This window comes from Mobula hypostoma, chromosome 11 (genome assembly GCF_963921235.1).
Source record: "Mobula hypostoma chromosome 11, sMobHyp1.1, whole genome shotgun sequence".
Taxonomy (NCBI): Eukaryota; Metazoa; Chordata; class Chondrichthyes; order Myliobatiformes; family Myliobatidae; genus Mobula; species Mobula hypostoma.
The window spans coordinates 45,766,389-45,782,825 of record NC_086107.1 but is presented as its reverse complement, the minus strand read 5'-3'; the positions used below and the strand labels follow the sequence as shown (position 1 = coordinate 45,782,825).

General features: G+C 41.4%; 1 protein-coding gene across 2 annotated transcripts in view; it reads left to right on the top strand.

The window, feature by feature from the left end:
* The window catches only part of pik3c2a (phosphatidylinositol-4-phosphate 3-kinase, catalytic subunit type 2 alpha), a 157,791-nt gene extending 142,898 nt beyond the window's left edge, over positions 1-14,893 (top strand). For both annotated transcript variants that reach the window (XM_063061943.1, XM_063061944.1), the window contains exons 30-33: positions 2,843-2,924; positions 8,950-9,059; positions 10,311-10,436; positions 11,858-14,893. In XM_063061943.1, the coding sequence (XP_062918013.1) occupies positions 2,843-2,924; positions 8,950-9,059; positions 10,311-10,436; positions 11,858-12,040 (501 nt within the window). In that variant the 3' untranslated portion in view covers positions 12,041-14,893. The remainder of the gene's footprint in view (positions 1-2,842; positions 2,925-8,949; positions 9,060-10,310; positions 10,437-11,857) is intronic.
* The last annotated feature ends 1,544 nt before the right edge of the window (positions 14,894-16,437 follow it).

The window sequence follows — 16,437 nt, the reverse complement described above, 5'->3', positions numbered from 1 at the left end:
GGAAAATTTACCTCCTTTAATCCCTCCTGCTCTATCACGGAACCCCAAAACATTGAGCTGCCAGTCCTGCCCCTCCTGCAACTCTCATTAATGGCTACAGTGCCATAATTCCACATGCTGATCTATGCCCCAAGCTTATCCACATTTCTTCCAATATTCCTTGCATCTAGACTCAACACAGAACATTAGGTCCACCACGCTCAACCTTTCGATTTGTACATAGGCTTAAAAATATCTTTCCCCACAGCCACTCCACTGTCTCTCTGGCACTGGCTCCTATACCTCTTCCACTCCAGGTTAATCCCCACCCCCCTACCGTGCAGCAAGAGCAAACCTTCCTGCAAGGGTATTAGTCCCCTTCCTGGTCAGGTGCAGACCATCCCTCCTTTCCTGTTTCCACCTTCCCTGGAAGAGAGTCCAGTGATCCAAAAACCTGAAGCCCTCCCTCCTACACCAACTCCTTAGCCACATGTTAAACTGTATGATCTTCCCATTTCTGGCCTCACTAGCAGATGGCATGGGTAGGAATCCTGAGATCACAGCCCTGGAGGTCCTGTCCTTTAATTTAGCACCTAACTCCCTAAACTAACTTTGCAGGACCTTGTCACCCTCCCTACCCATCTCATTGGTACTGATGTGGACAACAACCTTTGGCTCCCACTTAAGAATGCTGCGGACTTGACTTGTGATGTCCCTGACCCTGATACTCAGCAGGCAACATACCATTTGAGAATCTCTTTTTCATCCACAGAACTTCCTGTCTGTTCCCCTGCCCATTTAATGCTCTATTGGTGCAGCTTGCCTCTTCTTGCGCACCCCCCACTTCTTTCCTAAGCCACAGAGCCAGGCTCAGTGCCACAGTGATCGCTGTGGCTTTCCCGTGCTATGGCATCCACCCACCCCCCACCCCTTCAACAGTATCCAAAGTGATATCCTTATTGTTGAAGGATAAGGCAATGGGTAACTCTGCACTGGCTGCCTATCCCCTTTACCCCTCCTGACAGCCACCCAGTTACCTGTGTCCTGCACCTTCCTGAATCGCCTGTTGATCAACGCCACAGCCTCCAGAATAATCCAGAATTCATCAAGCTCCAGCTCCAAGTCCTTATCACAGTCAGTAAGAAGCCGCTGCTGAGTGTACTTATAGGTGTGGTCATCAGGGACACTGGTCGTCTGCCTGCCTTCCCACATACCGCAAGAGGAGCATGCCACTCCCCTGCCTGACTTCTCCACTGCTTTAACTCTGGAATAAGAAAGAAAGAAAAATTAAATGAAAAAATCTACCTACATCCTTTGCCCTCCCCTCGCCAAAGCCTCTACGAGCCAAAGTGTAAACTCCTCATTCTTACAATGGCCCACTAACACAATGACCACTCTGCTTAAACCTTTTTTTATTGGACCTTGCCAAGTACCGAATTATGCACACTCCAACGTTCCTTAGTGGTTTGTGGCGCGCAGAATATGCATACTTGTCCCGCTTGCTTCTTTTTAAATCCCTCTCTCAGTCTGCACACTCCATCTCCTAGTGATGTGTGGTGCATGACATATCCCAGGAAGGAGGTCCTCTTATCAAAAAAAAACACAACCAGCAGTAATTTTTTAACGCAAACAACAGGAATTCTGCAGATGCTGGAAATTCAAGCAACATACATCAAAGTTGCTGGTGAACGCAGCAGGCCAGGCAGCATCTATAGGAAGAGGCGCAGTCGACGTTTCAGGCCGAGACCCTTCGTCAGGACTAACTGAAGGAAGAGTGAGTAAGGGATTTGAAAGCTGGAGGGGGAGGGGGAGATGCAAAATGATAGGAGAAGACAGGAGGGGGAGGGATGGAGCCGAGAGCTAGACAGGTGATAGGCAGAAGGGGATACGAGAGGATCATGGGACAGGAGGTCCCCACTGATCTCCCTCCTGGCACTTATCCGTGTAAGCGGAACAAGTGCTACACATGCCCTTACACTTCCTCCCTTACCACCATTCAGGGCCCCAAACAGTCCTTCCAGGTGAGGCATCACTTCACCTGTGAGTCGACTGGGGTGATATACTGCGTCCGGTGCTCCCGATGTGGCCTTTTATATATTGGTGAGACCCGACGCAGACTGGGAGACCGCTTTGCTGAACATCTACGCTCTGTCCGCCAGAGAAAGCAGGATCTCCCAGTGGCCACACATTTTAATTCCACATCCCATTCCCATTCTGACATGTCTATCCACGGCCTCCTCTACTGTAAAGATGAAGCCACACTCAGGTTGGAGGAACAACACCTTATATTCCGTCTGGGTAGCCTCCAACCTGATGGCATGAACATTGACTTCTCTAACTTCCGCTAGGCCCCACCTCCCCCTCGTACCCCATCTGTTACTCTTTTTAATGCACACATTCTTTCTCTCACTCTCCTTTTTCTCCCTCTGTCCCTCTGAATATACCTCTTGCCCATCCTCTGGGTCACCCCCCCCCCCCGTCTTTCTTCCCGGACCTCCTGTCCCATGATCCTCTCGTATCCCCTTCTGCCTATCACCTGTCTAGCTCTCGGCTCCATCCCTCCCCCTCCTGTCTTCTCCTATCATTTTGCATCTCCCCCTCCCCCTCCAGCTTTCAAATCCCTTACTCACTCTTCCTTCAGTTAGTCCTGACGAAGGGTCTCGGCCTGAAACGTCGACTGCGCCTCTTCCTATAGATGCTGCCTGGCCTGCTGCGTTCACCAGCAACTTTGATGTATGTTGCAGTAATTTTTTAACCCTGTGCACTATCTTGCTCCTAAAATGGCCACTTGCACTTTTGTTCAGAATTATGCACTAGAAAAAGCTATCAAACTTTATAAACATTCTTTGTTGTTATTTTTCAGTGTGATCTCGTTTACACCTTTTTCCATCCACTAGGCCGAGATGAAAAAGCTGAAGGAGTAGATGGACTAGTCAAGCCCACAGGTATTTCAGATGAAGTTTTGCTTGGATGGCATTTATCATTTTGCAGTTTGCTTGTGACTGTGGCATATATTCATTTTGTTGATGCAGTATTTATTAACTTGACGATTTACATGTTGGGGCGTGATTTTTTTTAAAACTTGCATATAGTTGTTAACCTTATCTACTAACACATAATAGCCTGTGTTTGAGATTTCACGAAATCCGGTTTGCAATCTTGAATTATATAAAAAAGTGGATTGTACACGTTTCTTGTAAATTTAAATGAAACTTCTGCCCAAACCACCAATCTAATAGGTTAGTTAGAGCATGGAACAGTACAGTCCCTTCAGCACGTTATGTTGTGCCAACCTTTTAACATACTCTAAGATCAATTTAACCTCCTTCCGACATAGCCCTCCATTTTTCTTTCATCCATTTAGCTAAGAGATTATTAAATGTCACTAATGAATCTGCCTCTACCACCAGTCCTGGCAGTGCATATTACGAACGCACCACTCTCTGTGTTTCTTTAAAAAAAAACTAACCCTGAAATTTGCTAACCCGCCCTTTCATTTTCTCATCCAAGTCATTTATAAAAATCAGAAAGCAGGGGTGCCAGAAGAGGCCCCTGCAGAACACCACCGGTCACCAACCTCCAGGCAGAATCTACCAGCACCCTCTGCCTTCTGTGGACAAGATGATTCTATATCCACGCAGCCAAATTTCCCAGGATGAGCCTACCTTGTCAAATGCCTTACTGAAATCCATATACACCACATCCACTGCTCGACCTTCATCGATGTGTTTTATTACATCCTCAAAAAAATTTAAATCAGGCTCGTGAGGCATGACCTGCCCCCCACAGAGTCGTGCTTCACCAAATTCTCATAAATGCTGTATCTAAGAATCCTCTTCATTCCTTTTCCCAGCACCCATTAGTCTATAATTCCCAAAATTATCCCTATTAACTTTCTTGAACAAAGGAATCACATTTGCCACCCTGTAGTCTTCTGGTACTACTCCCGTGGCCAGTAAGGACTCAAAGATCATTGCCAAAGGTGCAGCCATCTCTTACCTCACTTCCTGTCATAAGCTGGGTTATATCCTGTCCAACTCAGGGACTTACCTGTTCTAATGTTTTTCAATGTTCAAGCACATGCTCTTGCTTAACATGACATTTTCCAGCATACTCGCCTGTTCTTTACTGCTCTCATTTTCGTCTGGGTCCCTCTCATTGGTGACTACTGAAGCAAAGTACTGAATATGTGTCTGGAGTTGGAGAAGGTCCTTAATGAATACCTTCCTTCAGTATTCACTAAGGACCTCCTCCAACTTTAGACACATATTTCCTCTTTTATCCCTAATCAGTCCTACCCTCGCTCTGATCATCCTCCTGTTCATTTGTGTGAAGAATGCCTTCAGGTGTTCATTACCTTATTCACCAAAGCCTTTTTGTGTCTCATTCTTGGTTTCCTAAGTCCCTTCTTAAGCTCCTTCCTTGCTTCCTTGTAATTTTCTACAATGCCATCATATCCTTGCTTCCTGAACCTTAAATATGCTTTCTTCCTTTTGACCTGATGTTCCACTTCTCTTGTCAAACATGGTTACTTCAGTCTATCATCCATTCCCTGCCTTAATTGGCCAAACCTATCCACTTGTTTAGGTTAATATCAGTCTCATTTCTTCTTTGTTTAGAAATTGAATTGAATGATCTTTATTGTCATTATACATAGGTACAATGAAACTCTGTTTGGCTTCCTCTCGGGCAATTAAATAAAGCAGTAGATAAAAACAAGACGGTAATAGAAAAACAGTATTAAATAGATAAGTAGCAGAAAACAAGTTGCAGCAGCACCAGAGTATCACAGTAATTCACAAAGTGCCGTTAGTGCAAGTATTTGAGTCCTTGTGTTCCAGTCAGCAGTGTTCCTAATAAGGTGGCTGCTTCATCAAGCTTTTGATTGTGAAGACTTTAACCAGCATTGTCAGGTCACATTTTTTAGTCATTCAATTTTCTTGGGGATGTTCTAATTTTGGGTAACTTTTTGTCTGATACAAGGAAATTAGGTTTTGAAAAACCCCATTACATAATAGCGATAAAAGTGTAGGCTAATAAATCTGTCCTTTCCCTATCATTGTGGACTTCAACCAGGCTACTTGAAGAAGTATCTGAACAACTATTACCAACCTATCACCTGTGAACTAGAGGGGCCAACACACTTGACCACTGTTATACCCACCATTAAGAATGCTTAACATGCCATCCAACACCCACACTTTGGAAAGTCTGATCAGTAGCTGTTCTTCTACTTCTGGCGTATAGGCAGCGACTAAAGCACCAAAGTGATGACCAAGAAGGTGGTCAAGGGAGGTGGAGGAACACTTACGGGACTACTTTGAGTCAGAGGACTGGAAAATATTCAAGGATTCATCTTTGAGTAGAATCTAGATGAATATGCCACAGTTGTCACCAACTTCATTGAGACCTGTCTGACTTTGAGATCATACTGAAGTTATCCGAAACAAAAGCCGTGAATGAACCAGGAGATTCGTAGTCTGCCAAGGGTTAGATTGTGATATTCAAGGCCAGGGATTCAGAACTATTAAAGAAGTCCAGGTATGAGAGTGACATAGTTAATTCAGAAACAAAGGTTGAGAGTGACATAGTTAATTCAGAAACAAAGGTTCTGAACTTAAAGAGGGGTGACTTTGAAGGTGTGAGACGTGAATTAGCTAAGATAGACTGGCAAATGACGCTTAAAGGATTGACGGTGGATATGCAATGGCAAGCATTTAAAGGTTGCATGGATGAACTACAACAATTGTTCATCCCAGTTTGGCAAAAGAATAAATCAAGGAAGGTAGTGCACCCGTGGCTGACAAGAGAAATTAGGGATAGTATCAATTCCAAAGAAGAAGCATACAAATTAGCCAGAGAAAGTGGCTCACCTGAGGACTGGGAGAAATTCAGAGTTCAGCAGAGGAGGACAAAGGGCTTAATTAGGAAGGGGAAAAAAGATTATGAGAGAAAACTGGCAGGGAACATAAAAACGGACTGTAAAAGCTTTTATAGATATGTAAAAAGGAAAAGACTGGTAAAGACAAATGTAGGTCCCCTGCAGACAGAAACAGGTGAATTGATTATGGGGAGCAAGGACATGGCAGACCAATTGAATAATTACTTTGGTTCTCTCTTCACTAAGGAGGACATAAATAATCTTCCAGAAATAGTAAGGGACAGAGGGTCCAGTGAGATGGAGGAACTGAGTGAAATAAATGTTAGTAGGGAAGTGGTGTTAGGTAAATTGAAGGGATTGAAGGCAGATAAATCCCCAGGGCCAGATGGTCTGCATCCTAGAGTGCTTAAAGAAGTAGCCCAAGAAATAGTGGATGCATTAGTGATAATTTTTCAAAACTCGTTAGATTCTGGACTAGTTCCTGAGGATTGGAGGGTGGCTAATGTAACCCCACTTTTTAAAAAAGGAGGGAGAGAGAAACCGGGGAATTATAGACCGGTTAGCCTAACGTCGGTGGTGGGGAAACTGCTGGAGTCAGTTATCAAGGATGTGATAACAGCACATTTGGAAAGCGGTGAAATGATCGGACAAAGTCAGCATGAATTTGTGAAAGGAAAATCATGTCTGACGAATCTCATAGAATTTTTTGAGGATATAACTAGTAGAGTGGATAGGGGAGAACCAGTGGATGTGGTATATTTGGATTTTCAAAAGGCTTTTGACAAGGTCCCACACAGGAGATTAGTGTGCAAACTTAAAGCACACGGTATTGGGGGTAAGGTATTGGTGTGGGTGGAGAATTGGTTAGCAGACAGGAAGCAAAGAGTGGGAATAAACGGGACCTTTTCAGAATGGCAGGCGGTGACTAGTGGGGTACCGCAAGGCTCAGTGCTGGGACCCCACTTGTTTACAATATATATTAATGACCTGGATGAGGGAATTAAATGCAGCATCTCCAAGTTTGCGGATGACACGAAGCTGGGTGGCAGTGTTAGCAGTGAGGAGGATGCTAAGAGGATGCAGGGTGACTTGGATAGGTTGGGTGAGTGGGCAAATTCATGGCAGATACAATTTAATGTGGATAAATGTGAAGTTATCCACTTTGGTGGCAAAAATAGGAAAACAGATTATTACCTGAATGGTGGCCGATTAGGAAAAGGGGAGGTGCAACGAGACCTGGGTGTCATTATACACCAGTCATTGAAAGTGGGCATGCAGGTACAGCAGGCGGTGAAAAAGGCGAATGGTATGCTAGCATTTATAGCGAGAGGATTCGAGTACAGGAGCAGGGAGGTACTACTGCAGTTGTACAAGGCCTTGGTGAGACCACACCTGGAGTATTGTGTGCAGTTTTGGTCACCTAATCTGAGGAAAGACATCTTTGCCATAGAGTGAGTACCAAGAAGGTTCACCAGATTGATTCCTGGGATGGCAGGACTTTCATATGAAGAAAGACTGGATGAATTGTGCTTGTACTCGTTGAAATTTAGAAGATTGAGGGGGGATCTGATTGAAACGTATAAGATCCTAAAGGGATTGGACAGGCTAGATGCAGGAAGATTGTTCCCGATGTTGGGGAAGTCCAGAACGAGGGGTCACAGTTTGAGGATAGAGGGGAAGCCTTTCAGGACCGAGATTAGGAAAAACTTCTTCACAGAGAGAGTGGTGAATCTGTGGAATTCTCTGCCACAGGAAACTGTTGAGGCCAGTTCATTGGCTATATTTAAGAGGGAGTTAGATATGGCCCTTGTGGCTACGGGGGTCAGGGGGTATGGAGGGAAGGCTGGGGCGGGGTTCTGAGTTGGATGATCAGCCATGATCATAATAAATGGCAGTGCAGGCTCGAAGGGCCGAATGGCCTACTCCTGCACCTATTTTCTATGTTTCTATGACTTAACCGAAGGCTATTTGAAGAACGAAGAAACAATGCTGATTGAAGTTAGAGACTGAATCTGATGCACATCAGCTCTGACATGGTTTGCAGGCCATTACTTCCTACAAAGTGAACCCTAAGATAGCTGTGATGCTTCACTCTCGTATGAGGTCAATGCCTTTCATGCATTCTTTGAAAGGGAGAATAGAACTACACCTGTGCGAATCCCTGCAGCATCTGGTGATCCTGGGAACTCTGTTTCAGAGGACAATGCCTGTCCTGTGTCCAACATATGAAACAATTACAAAGAAGGCATGACATCAGCTGTATTTCATTCGGACTTTCAGGAGACTTGGTATGTCATCAAAGACACTCAAATTTCTATGGACGTACCATGGAGAGCATTCTAACTGATTGCATCACCATTTGGTATTTTGGGGCCGCTGCACAGGATCAGAAAAGGCTGCAGAAAGCTGTAAACTCAGCCAGCTCTATCATGGGCACTAGCCTCCTCACCATTAAGGACCCTTCAAAAGATAATGCCTCAAAAACGCGGCATCCATCATTAAGGACCCCATCATCCAGGACATGCCCTCTGCTCATTGCTACCATCAAGGAGGAGGTACAGGGGCTGAAGTGACACACTCGATGTTTCAAGAACAGCTTCTTCCCTTCTGCTGCTAGGTTTCTGAATGAGCTCATACCAGCACCTCACTTCTTTTTAGCCTTTTTTTAAAACACTTTTTGCATTACTTATTTAATTTTTTAAATTTCTATTGTTGTAACTTAGTTTTTGTTATATATTGCAATGTACTGCTGCTGCAAAACAACAAATTTCATGACATATACATGTGATATTAAACCTGATTCTGATTGCACATCCTCTCACGTTCAGTCTCACCACTTCTTCAAGATGCAGTGCTTTTATTTGTTCTCCTGCCTCCATGGCTGAGCATGTTAGAGAGAATTTGAAGCTTTCAAAGTCATTGTGGCTCATTTTGTATTGTTGAAAAAAGTTACTTAAGTATAATTCTACTTCGAGAAAAATCAAAGTAGAAGATGGTTGGAATCAGATATCATTGATAATGGTTCATGATTCATTCGTTCATCATGTAAGTTCCCATGGGTAATTATTTTTTTTATTTGTTTTAAACAGAAATAGTTTCACCATCTGCCAATTCAGGTCAAGTAGGTGGAGAGGTTAAACTGTCCATTTCATACAGGAACAGTACACTATTCATCATGGTAATGCACATACGGGACCTGGTAAGTGAAAATTAAGCTCGGAACTATGGCTCTGCCCTCTGTTTCTGTAGGACTGGAAAATTGCAAATGTCACCCCAATTCATTAAGAGGAGAGGAAGACAGAAGAATGGAAATTATAGGCCAGTTAGTCAGACTTCAGTGGTTGGGATGATGGTGGAGTCCATTACTAAGGATGAGGTTTTGGAGTACTTGAGGCAAAGTATATAATAGGCCAAAGTCAACATAGTTTCCTTAAGGGGAAGTCTTGCCTGACAAAACGTGTTGGTATTCTTTGAGGAAATAACGGGCAGGATAGGTAGAGGAGAGTCAGTGGATGTTCTCTGTTTTATCTGCCAAGGAAGTTTTCTGCCATCATCTTGGTAGCAGTGTACATTCAACGTCAGGCAGGCACTGGAGACCTGTACTATTGGAGTTTAGGAAAATGAAGGGGATTTCATTTACAGCTATCAAATATTGAAAGGCCTAGATAGTGGATGTGGAGAGAATGTTTCCTATTGTGGTGAGTCTAGGACTAGAGGGACGTCCATTTAAAACAAAGTTGAGGAGCAATTTCTTTTACCAAAGGATGGTGAATCAGGGGAATTCATTGCCACAGACAGCAGTGGAGGCCAAGTCATTGAGTGTATTTAAAGTAGAGGTTAATAGGTTCTTGATTAGTTAGAGTGTCGAAGGTTACAGGGAGAAGGCAGGAGAATGGAGTTGAGAGGGAAAATAATTCAACCATGATGGAATGGCAGAACAGATTTGATGGGCCGAATGACCTAATTCTGCTCCTTTGTCTTATGGTCTCTGACCCTTTTTCCTAGATTTATGTACAACCACAGACTAGCTTCTCTGTCCCTTGGGTGTAACCAAATTAAAACTGGAACTCAGCCACTCTCATTTACTTTCACCCTTCTCTTGCCTGTACCTTCTAATTGGTCCTTCCCTTATTTTCACCTTCTCTTGGCTGTCATCTAATTAGCAATTTCATACACCCCTTTGAATCTGTTAGCCTTGTCACTTTTCATTTCTTTATTTTCCTTTCCATGTCCTTTACCTGACACAAGGATTCTTTGATTTCTTTGTATTACTGCTTTTTAAGATGTTGCAAAAACTTAAACCTTGATGATAACCTTGTTTTTTTCAACAGTTGGATACCTTACCTCTGTAGTATCATGGGAAGCATTTGCTATGCAATTATACTTAAGTTTTTAAAGATGAAACACAACATTTTGCTTGTATAAAAAGGTTTTTATATTTTGATTATAGGTGACTGAGGATGGAGCAGATCCAAATCCTTATGTAAAAACATATTTGCTTCCTGATCCACATAAAATAACCAAGCACAAGACAAAGGTATCAAGGAAGACACGAAACCCAACCTACAATGAAATGGTAAGCATCTGCTGGAACTTCTCACAGTTTGTTTTTAGTTTTTACCTTTGAGCCCCTTTAGAAACTTTACTGTTTGATCTGTGAGCAAGTGCTTAAACTGGCAGATTCTGAAGAACAGTAATTGCAATGCCAATTTGAAGGGAAGAAGTACAGAGTCTTGCATGAAGCTATCAAGGAGGCGAACTTCACTTAATTAAGATGAGTGACTGACAGAAAACCTTTTAAATCTCTTCCCTCATTGTAAACAGATTAAGGTCAGCGGCTCCTGTCAGAGTGCCAATGCTATGTAGAATTAATGAAATCCATTCTGGATTATTTTATCTGCTGGTGATTAAAATATTAGCTTCTGAGTAATTCTTTGCTGGAGCACTCACTTAGCCAAAGATTAAGACCGTAAGATAAAGAGCAGAATTGGGCTATTTGGCCCATTGAGTCTGCTCTGCCATTTCATCATAGCTAATCCAATTTTCCTCTCAGCCCCAATCTCTTGCCTTCACCCGGTATCCCTTCATGCCCTGACCAATTAAGCAATGTATTTCCTTCCTTTTGTAATATTAGTGAACCATTTGGGATTTTCTGATCCCACAGCTTCATTGTCACTGACGGCAATCATTTTTACACAAGCTTTTTTGTTTGGGAGAGAATTGTTTCAGACATCCTTGAAATATCTTACCAGCTCCAGTTTGTAGAGATACCCTGGACCTACCCACTCATCCACAAAGGAAATGTTCAGTCTCGGAGCTCTCTTGTGCCCTTTGCTCTGTAAGAATTGGAATGCTTTTCGCAGCAATCCAAAAATATGCTAATACTCCTCTTATTTGAGATGAGCAAAGTTCTTGGCCGGAGCTGGCTAGAGAGATGTTGGAGAGTGCTGGCACTTCTGCTGCTGTAAATAATGACCCAGCCGTGTGAATACACTAATTAAATATCCCACAATTTGGGCTGAATTCCATTCTATCGGTAACAGCCTTAGCTTGTCATTCTTCATCACCCTTGGGCAATTCGCTATCTATTCCCCCTCCTTTATAGAATATCTTGATTATTTGTTTGGGCAAAAGGCAATATCAAAATAGACAGTTATTCTCTCATGAAAAAGCATCAAATAATGATTTCTGGTGTATCTACCGGGGCAAAGCACTAGTTAATTGCAATAAAACTAACAGACCATCCTGCTCTGCTTTGCAAAATGACACATATACACACATCTACCTAACGCTGTACTCGGATCACTTGCACATACGAGGAGTTATGATAATAAATGTCTAAAGTGGAAAAAATACACACATTATTGAGGTTTTTAGGTAGTATTGCAGTACTTTATTAGGAAAAATTTTCTTCTCGCTTGTAAAAATATCTCAGCTGCCAACTTTGAACTTGCACCGTCTTGGAATAATGTTGAACATCTGTTCTTTTTCTTTCAGTTGGTGTATAGTGGATACAGTAAAGAATCACTCAAACAGAGGGAGTTGCAACTGAGTGTGTTGAGTGCTGAGTCATTACGGGAAAATGTTTACCTTGGTGGCATTACGTTAACTCTGAAGGAATTTGACTTAAGCAAGGAAACCATTAACTGGTACAAATTGACTGCTGCATCCAGTGGGTAACTCCCTACCACATCTTGCACAAAGTATGTGAAAAGTGGAACAATTTGCAAAGAGAAACCCAACCAGACTCCTGCAATTTACTTGAAAGAAGACTTTAACTGTGGATAAACAGCAATTCCAGCTGATGCACATTGCCAATGGACCAATCAGTTTGACGAAATCACAAAGAGTTGCATGCACTTAATGTCACCTTCATTCTATATCTTCTCTTAATTTCTCTGATTAAAGAATGGTGGGAAATCAAGTGTGCCAAAAGAAACTGTTGAAGAACTTCACTATTTGCAGCGCAAAACATCACCTTTCTTTACTATGCCTCCAAACTCGCAATTAAATTCAAGGTGCTAAATTCAGTGGCTAACTCAGACACATTATATTTCCCAGGGAGCGGCACAAGAAAGATCAGGCACAAGGCAATTAATTGCCCCAACTTCAACTCACTGGGCTGCTTCTAATGGAACTAAATAAAAAGATACAAGTTTTACTGCCTCAAGGATTGTAAAAATACAGATGGAATATAGCTTTATGCAGGAGATCTTTCATCTGTGGTATGTGACCTCTTTTCTATGATTAATGCCATTGGAGAAGATCCAGGACTAATCACCCCACAGGCAGACATAATAAATAAAGAAAATGAGTGCATCGAAAGGCTTGCTCAAGCATTAAGTCTCTCAGATGTGGTCATTAAATAACAATTGTGTGAAAGGTGAATCTGCAGTGAAGCTGAACAGTGAATGCCAAAGGAGGAAATTATGAATTTACTTGTAGATCCTTTACTATTCTACTTGGGTCCAAAATCTGAGTTAAGAGAATTTGTGAGTTTGCAGTCACATAAATAAGTATTGCTAATAGCAAAATTCAAGAGATTTCAACTACTAGATGATATGTTGATTTCTTGGATGTATTTTCTCTATTGCTTTACTGTTACAGTACTAAACTTGCATGCATAAAAATAAGTTGTAAAATTGAAAAGGCACATCAAATATGCAAGTGGGTTTCACCTGTGGTTATATATTTTTTGTTGCTGTAATTCTTGCAAAAAAAAGCACCATGAGTAGCAATTTTATAAGATATAGCTTACTTTCTAACACACCTCCGTTGCTTCACTAATATTCTGGGGTTAAAATTAATATGATGCCAGAGAAAAAAATTCCTAAAGGATGACAAGCCACTTAAGGAAGTGCAATGGAAATGATAAAGGAAAATGCTTTTCTGAGAAGTGTGCCTATGGTTGTTTCCAAGATTTGGTGAAAATACAAAAAAATTTGGAGAAGGTGTGCTAACGCATTTGACTACACCTTTTCTTTAAGCATTTGCCCCTCGGCAATGCCATGCACACGATCCTCAGTTCATGTACCACTGGTTTGTCTTCCTAGGCAAATTTTTTGCTATTACCTTGTGTGCAAGATTTGGCATTTAACTATGGAAATGTGGAATTGTTCAAGGCAATAAAATGGAAGGTTGTTGTATTTCCTTAATTCACCTCATCTTCTCTCACAGCAGTCAAAACTGACAGACTTGACATTTGCCCCAGCCTGTAAATAGTTCTGCAGAAGCCCACAGTTGCTGCAGACTTTCAGTTGCCTCTGCAACCATGGGTACCTCTGAATGATGGATTTGCACAAACTGACCAAGTAGTATTTTGTCTCTTTAGAATGTCTTGCCGACAGTGTTTTTGGACTGAATCAAGAGCAGAATAATTTAGTTAAATACTTCAGCTGTTCTAATCTTAAGAGGATTACAGCTGTTTTGATTATTTCCCCCTTCCTCTATCCAACTATTGATTAGGTTGCACCAGACAAATGTCATGTGTCTGTTGCCTATTTATTTAATAGTTTGCCCCTAACGAACCAAATTCAGAGCTGCAATGTGGCAAATTTCAGTTTCAAATATGTTACCATCACCTTGGGCTTTCAAGTTTGTTTTTTAAATTATTGCATATATTCCACTGAAAATACACTACTTTCAACTTCAAGAGAGCAGAGATTACAAATGCAAGTTTAGATTGATCTTCTGGTAAGATTCAGACAAAAATATTAGCCCTGAACAGGAGAAACAAATGGTGTATCATTTCTACATTGCACCTTTTTTCTTAGAAGAATATCATTTTTGTGCCTTGCTCAACCTTTGTAGCTGAGTGCATGCACATTAATTACTTTTGTATGGTGAAAATTAAATTCAGCTGCTTACGTCTATTTTACTGTAAATAAATTTGTCCTTGATATTTTAAATCTTCACCCTTAATGAAGATGAATAAATAACCATTAAAATTAATAGCTGACTATTCATTATTTCCCAAGTTGATGATAGTTTCATTTGGCTGGTATCAACAGAACGTCCTTCACAGTAGCTGAATGGGGGAACTAAAACATTAATTTTCACTACAGTAGGTTAAATTTAGGATTCTTTGAGAAAAGCTAAATTTAAGCATTAAATGGTAATAATCTGCCTTTATGTATCATGTAGTATCACTGAATAGTTGCAGAGATTCTGATAAATCTTTGCAAAAAAATTATCAAACGGGAGATAGTGAAATTCTGCACATGACTTTAGGGGCAGGAGGTCCCACTGATTTGGTAATTTGACATTTCATTTTGCCACTGTTGGATGCTACACTGTATTAATTGCAACTGTAGCTAAACAAAAATCATGGGGTACAAAATTGTTGCCTTGACTGATCTGCATCACCATTAGATCTAAGAACCAAGTGTATGTTTTGATCATGTTTTTTTTCTTTGAGTAAAGATGTACAGTATTTCTATCCAAATCCTGTCCGCATCCAAGTGGACAAAATGTGACTCCATAACTGTTAAATATATATCTTGTTTTTAATAAAGTCATTTTCAAAACTCACAATGTTTTGTATTTTCTGACTCTGTTTTGCACTTCAGTTGGCTCCATCCTAAAAAATAACTTAACAAATAAATGTTAATGGAGTGGATAACCAAAAGCCAGTGTTTCAAAGAAATGGGTCTGTGTGAAATGATCCTTAAACTAATCTGGTGGAGCTGCATAACTGACAGAAAGTGGAGGCAAGTTCTCTAACAACATATTAAAAGTTTCAGGACGAGCATTTCAACATGCAAGGCTCGGTAAATTGGACAAGTACAGCTATGAATGTGGTGAGTATAAATATGGTGGGCTGAAGGGCCTGTTTCTGTTCTGTACAATTAATGATGTTTAGATGGAGAGGTGGACATCCATATTCAAAAGAGGAAATGATGAAAGTCAAAAGGAAAACTGAAATGAGGTTATTCGGCTTTCCAGTGGTGCCCATATCCTCTAAATGAACAAAACAATACAGAATGTTTTCATTAGCCAAAATTAACATTTCCTTAAATTCTGCTGATGCTCTTGGCTCTTGGCACTTGCTCTCCTGGCTCTCCCACTTCCTCCCTTTCCAGAATCTAGCCTCATCTCAATTAGCAGCAAATAGCTTTGTGATTTCCACACATCTATACGTAATAATATTCAGACTCCCCTTCTTCTTCATTGTAATTCAACAATCTCATGTCTGCACACTCCTTGCTTTCTCAGTTGCAATCATAACACTTGGTTTCCAGTTTCCACCATTATATTCCCCATAACAACCACAAAACGCCATGGGCATTTTCTGCTGCTGCTCCACCACTGGCTCACTCCTAAGCTGTGTGCTTCTCTGACTGTAGTTACTTCCATTCAATCCGGTTCTGCTCTTGCACCATTTATTCATTTGCCTTTCAATACATTCAAACAAGTAGATACAAGTGTTTGTTCTGCCTCCTTAAAGGCAAATGCAAAGGATGGAGACGTCACTGAACTTCTAGTTTGCTTGCTGTTCCATCAGTTGGTCTTTTGGTTGCATTTAAGAGATCTGAACTCTATGGTTCAGCATTAAAATTGAGCTTGAACAGATTAATTCAGCACAGAAAGTAAATGATAATGGTTGAAGGAAGTTTTAATGACTGGAGACCAATATAAGACTCAATACTAAGTCCCTATTTCATGGTTTGTATAAAATGAGGGACAATAGGTGAGAAGTTGGGCAATGTGGATGATACTGAAGGAAGGGAGTTCTATACTGCTGGAAGGTATGAATTGACTGATTAGATAGATACAAAAGTGGCAAGTAGAATTAAATCTGGTGTAAAATACTGTATCTTGGGCAGGCATGAGTTATGAGGTGATGAGGGAACTTTGATACTGGAGGAAATATTCGTAAGGCCAGTGATGTTGTAGGGATGGAACTGGACTCTCTGACGGTGGTGTCTGAAAAGAGGATGCTGTCTAAGTTGCATGCCATCTTGGACAATGTCTCCCATCCACTACATAATGTACTGGTTGGGCACAGGAGTACATTCAGCCGGAGACTCATTCCACCGAGATGCAACAAAGAACATCATAGGAAGTCATTCCTGCCT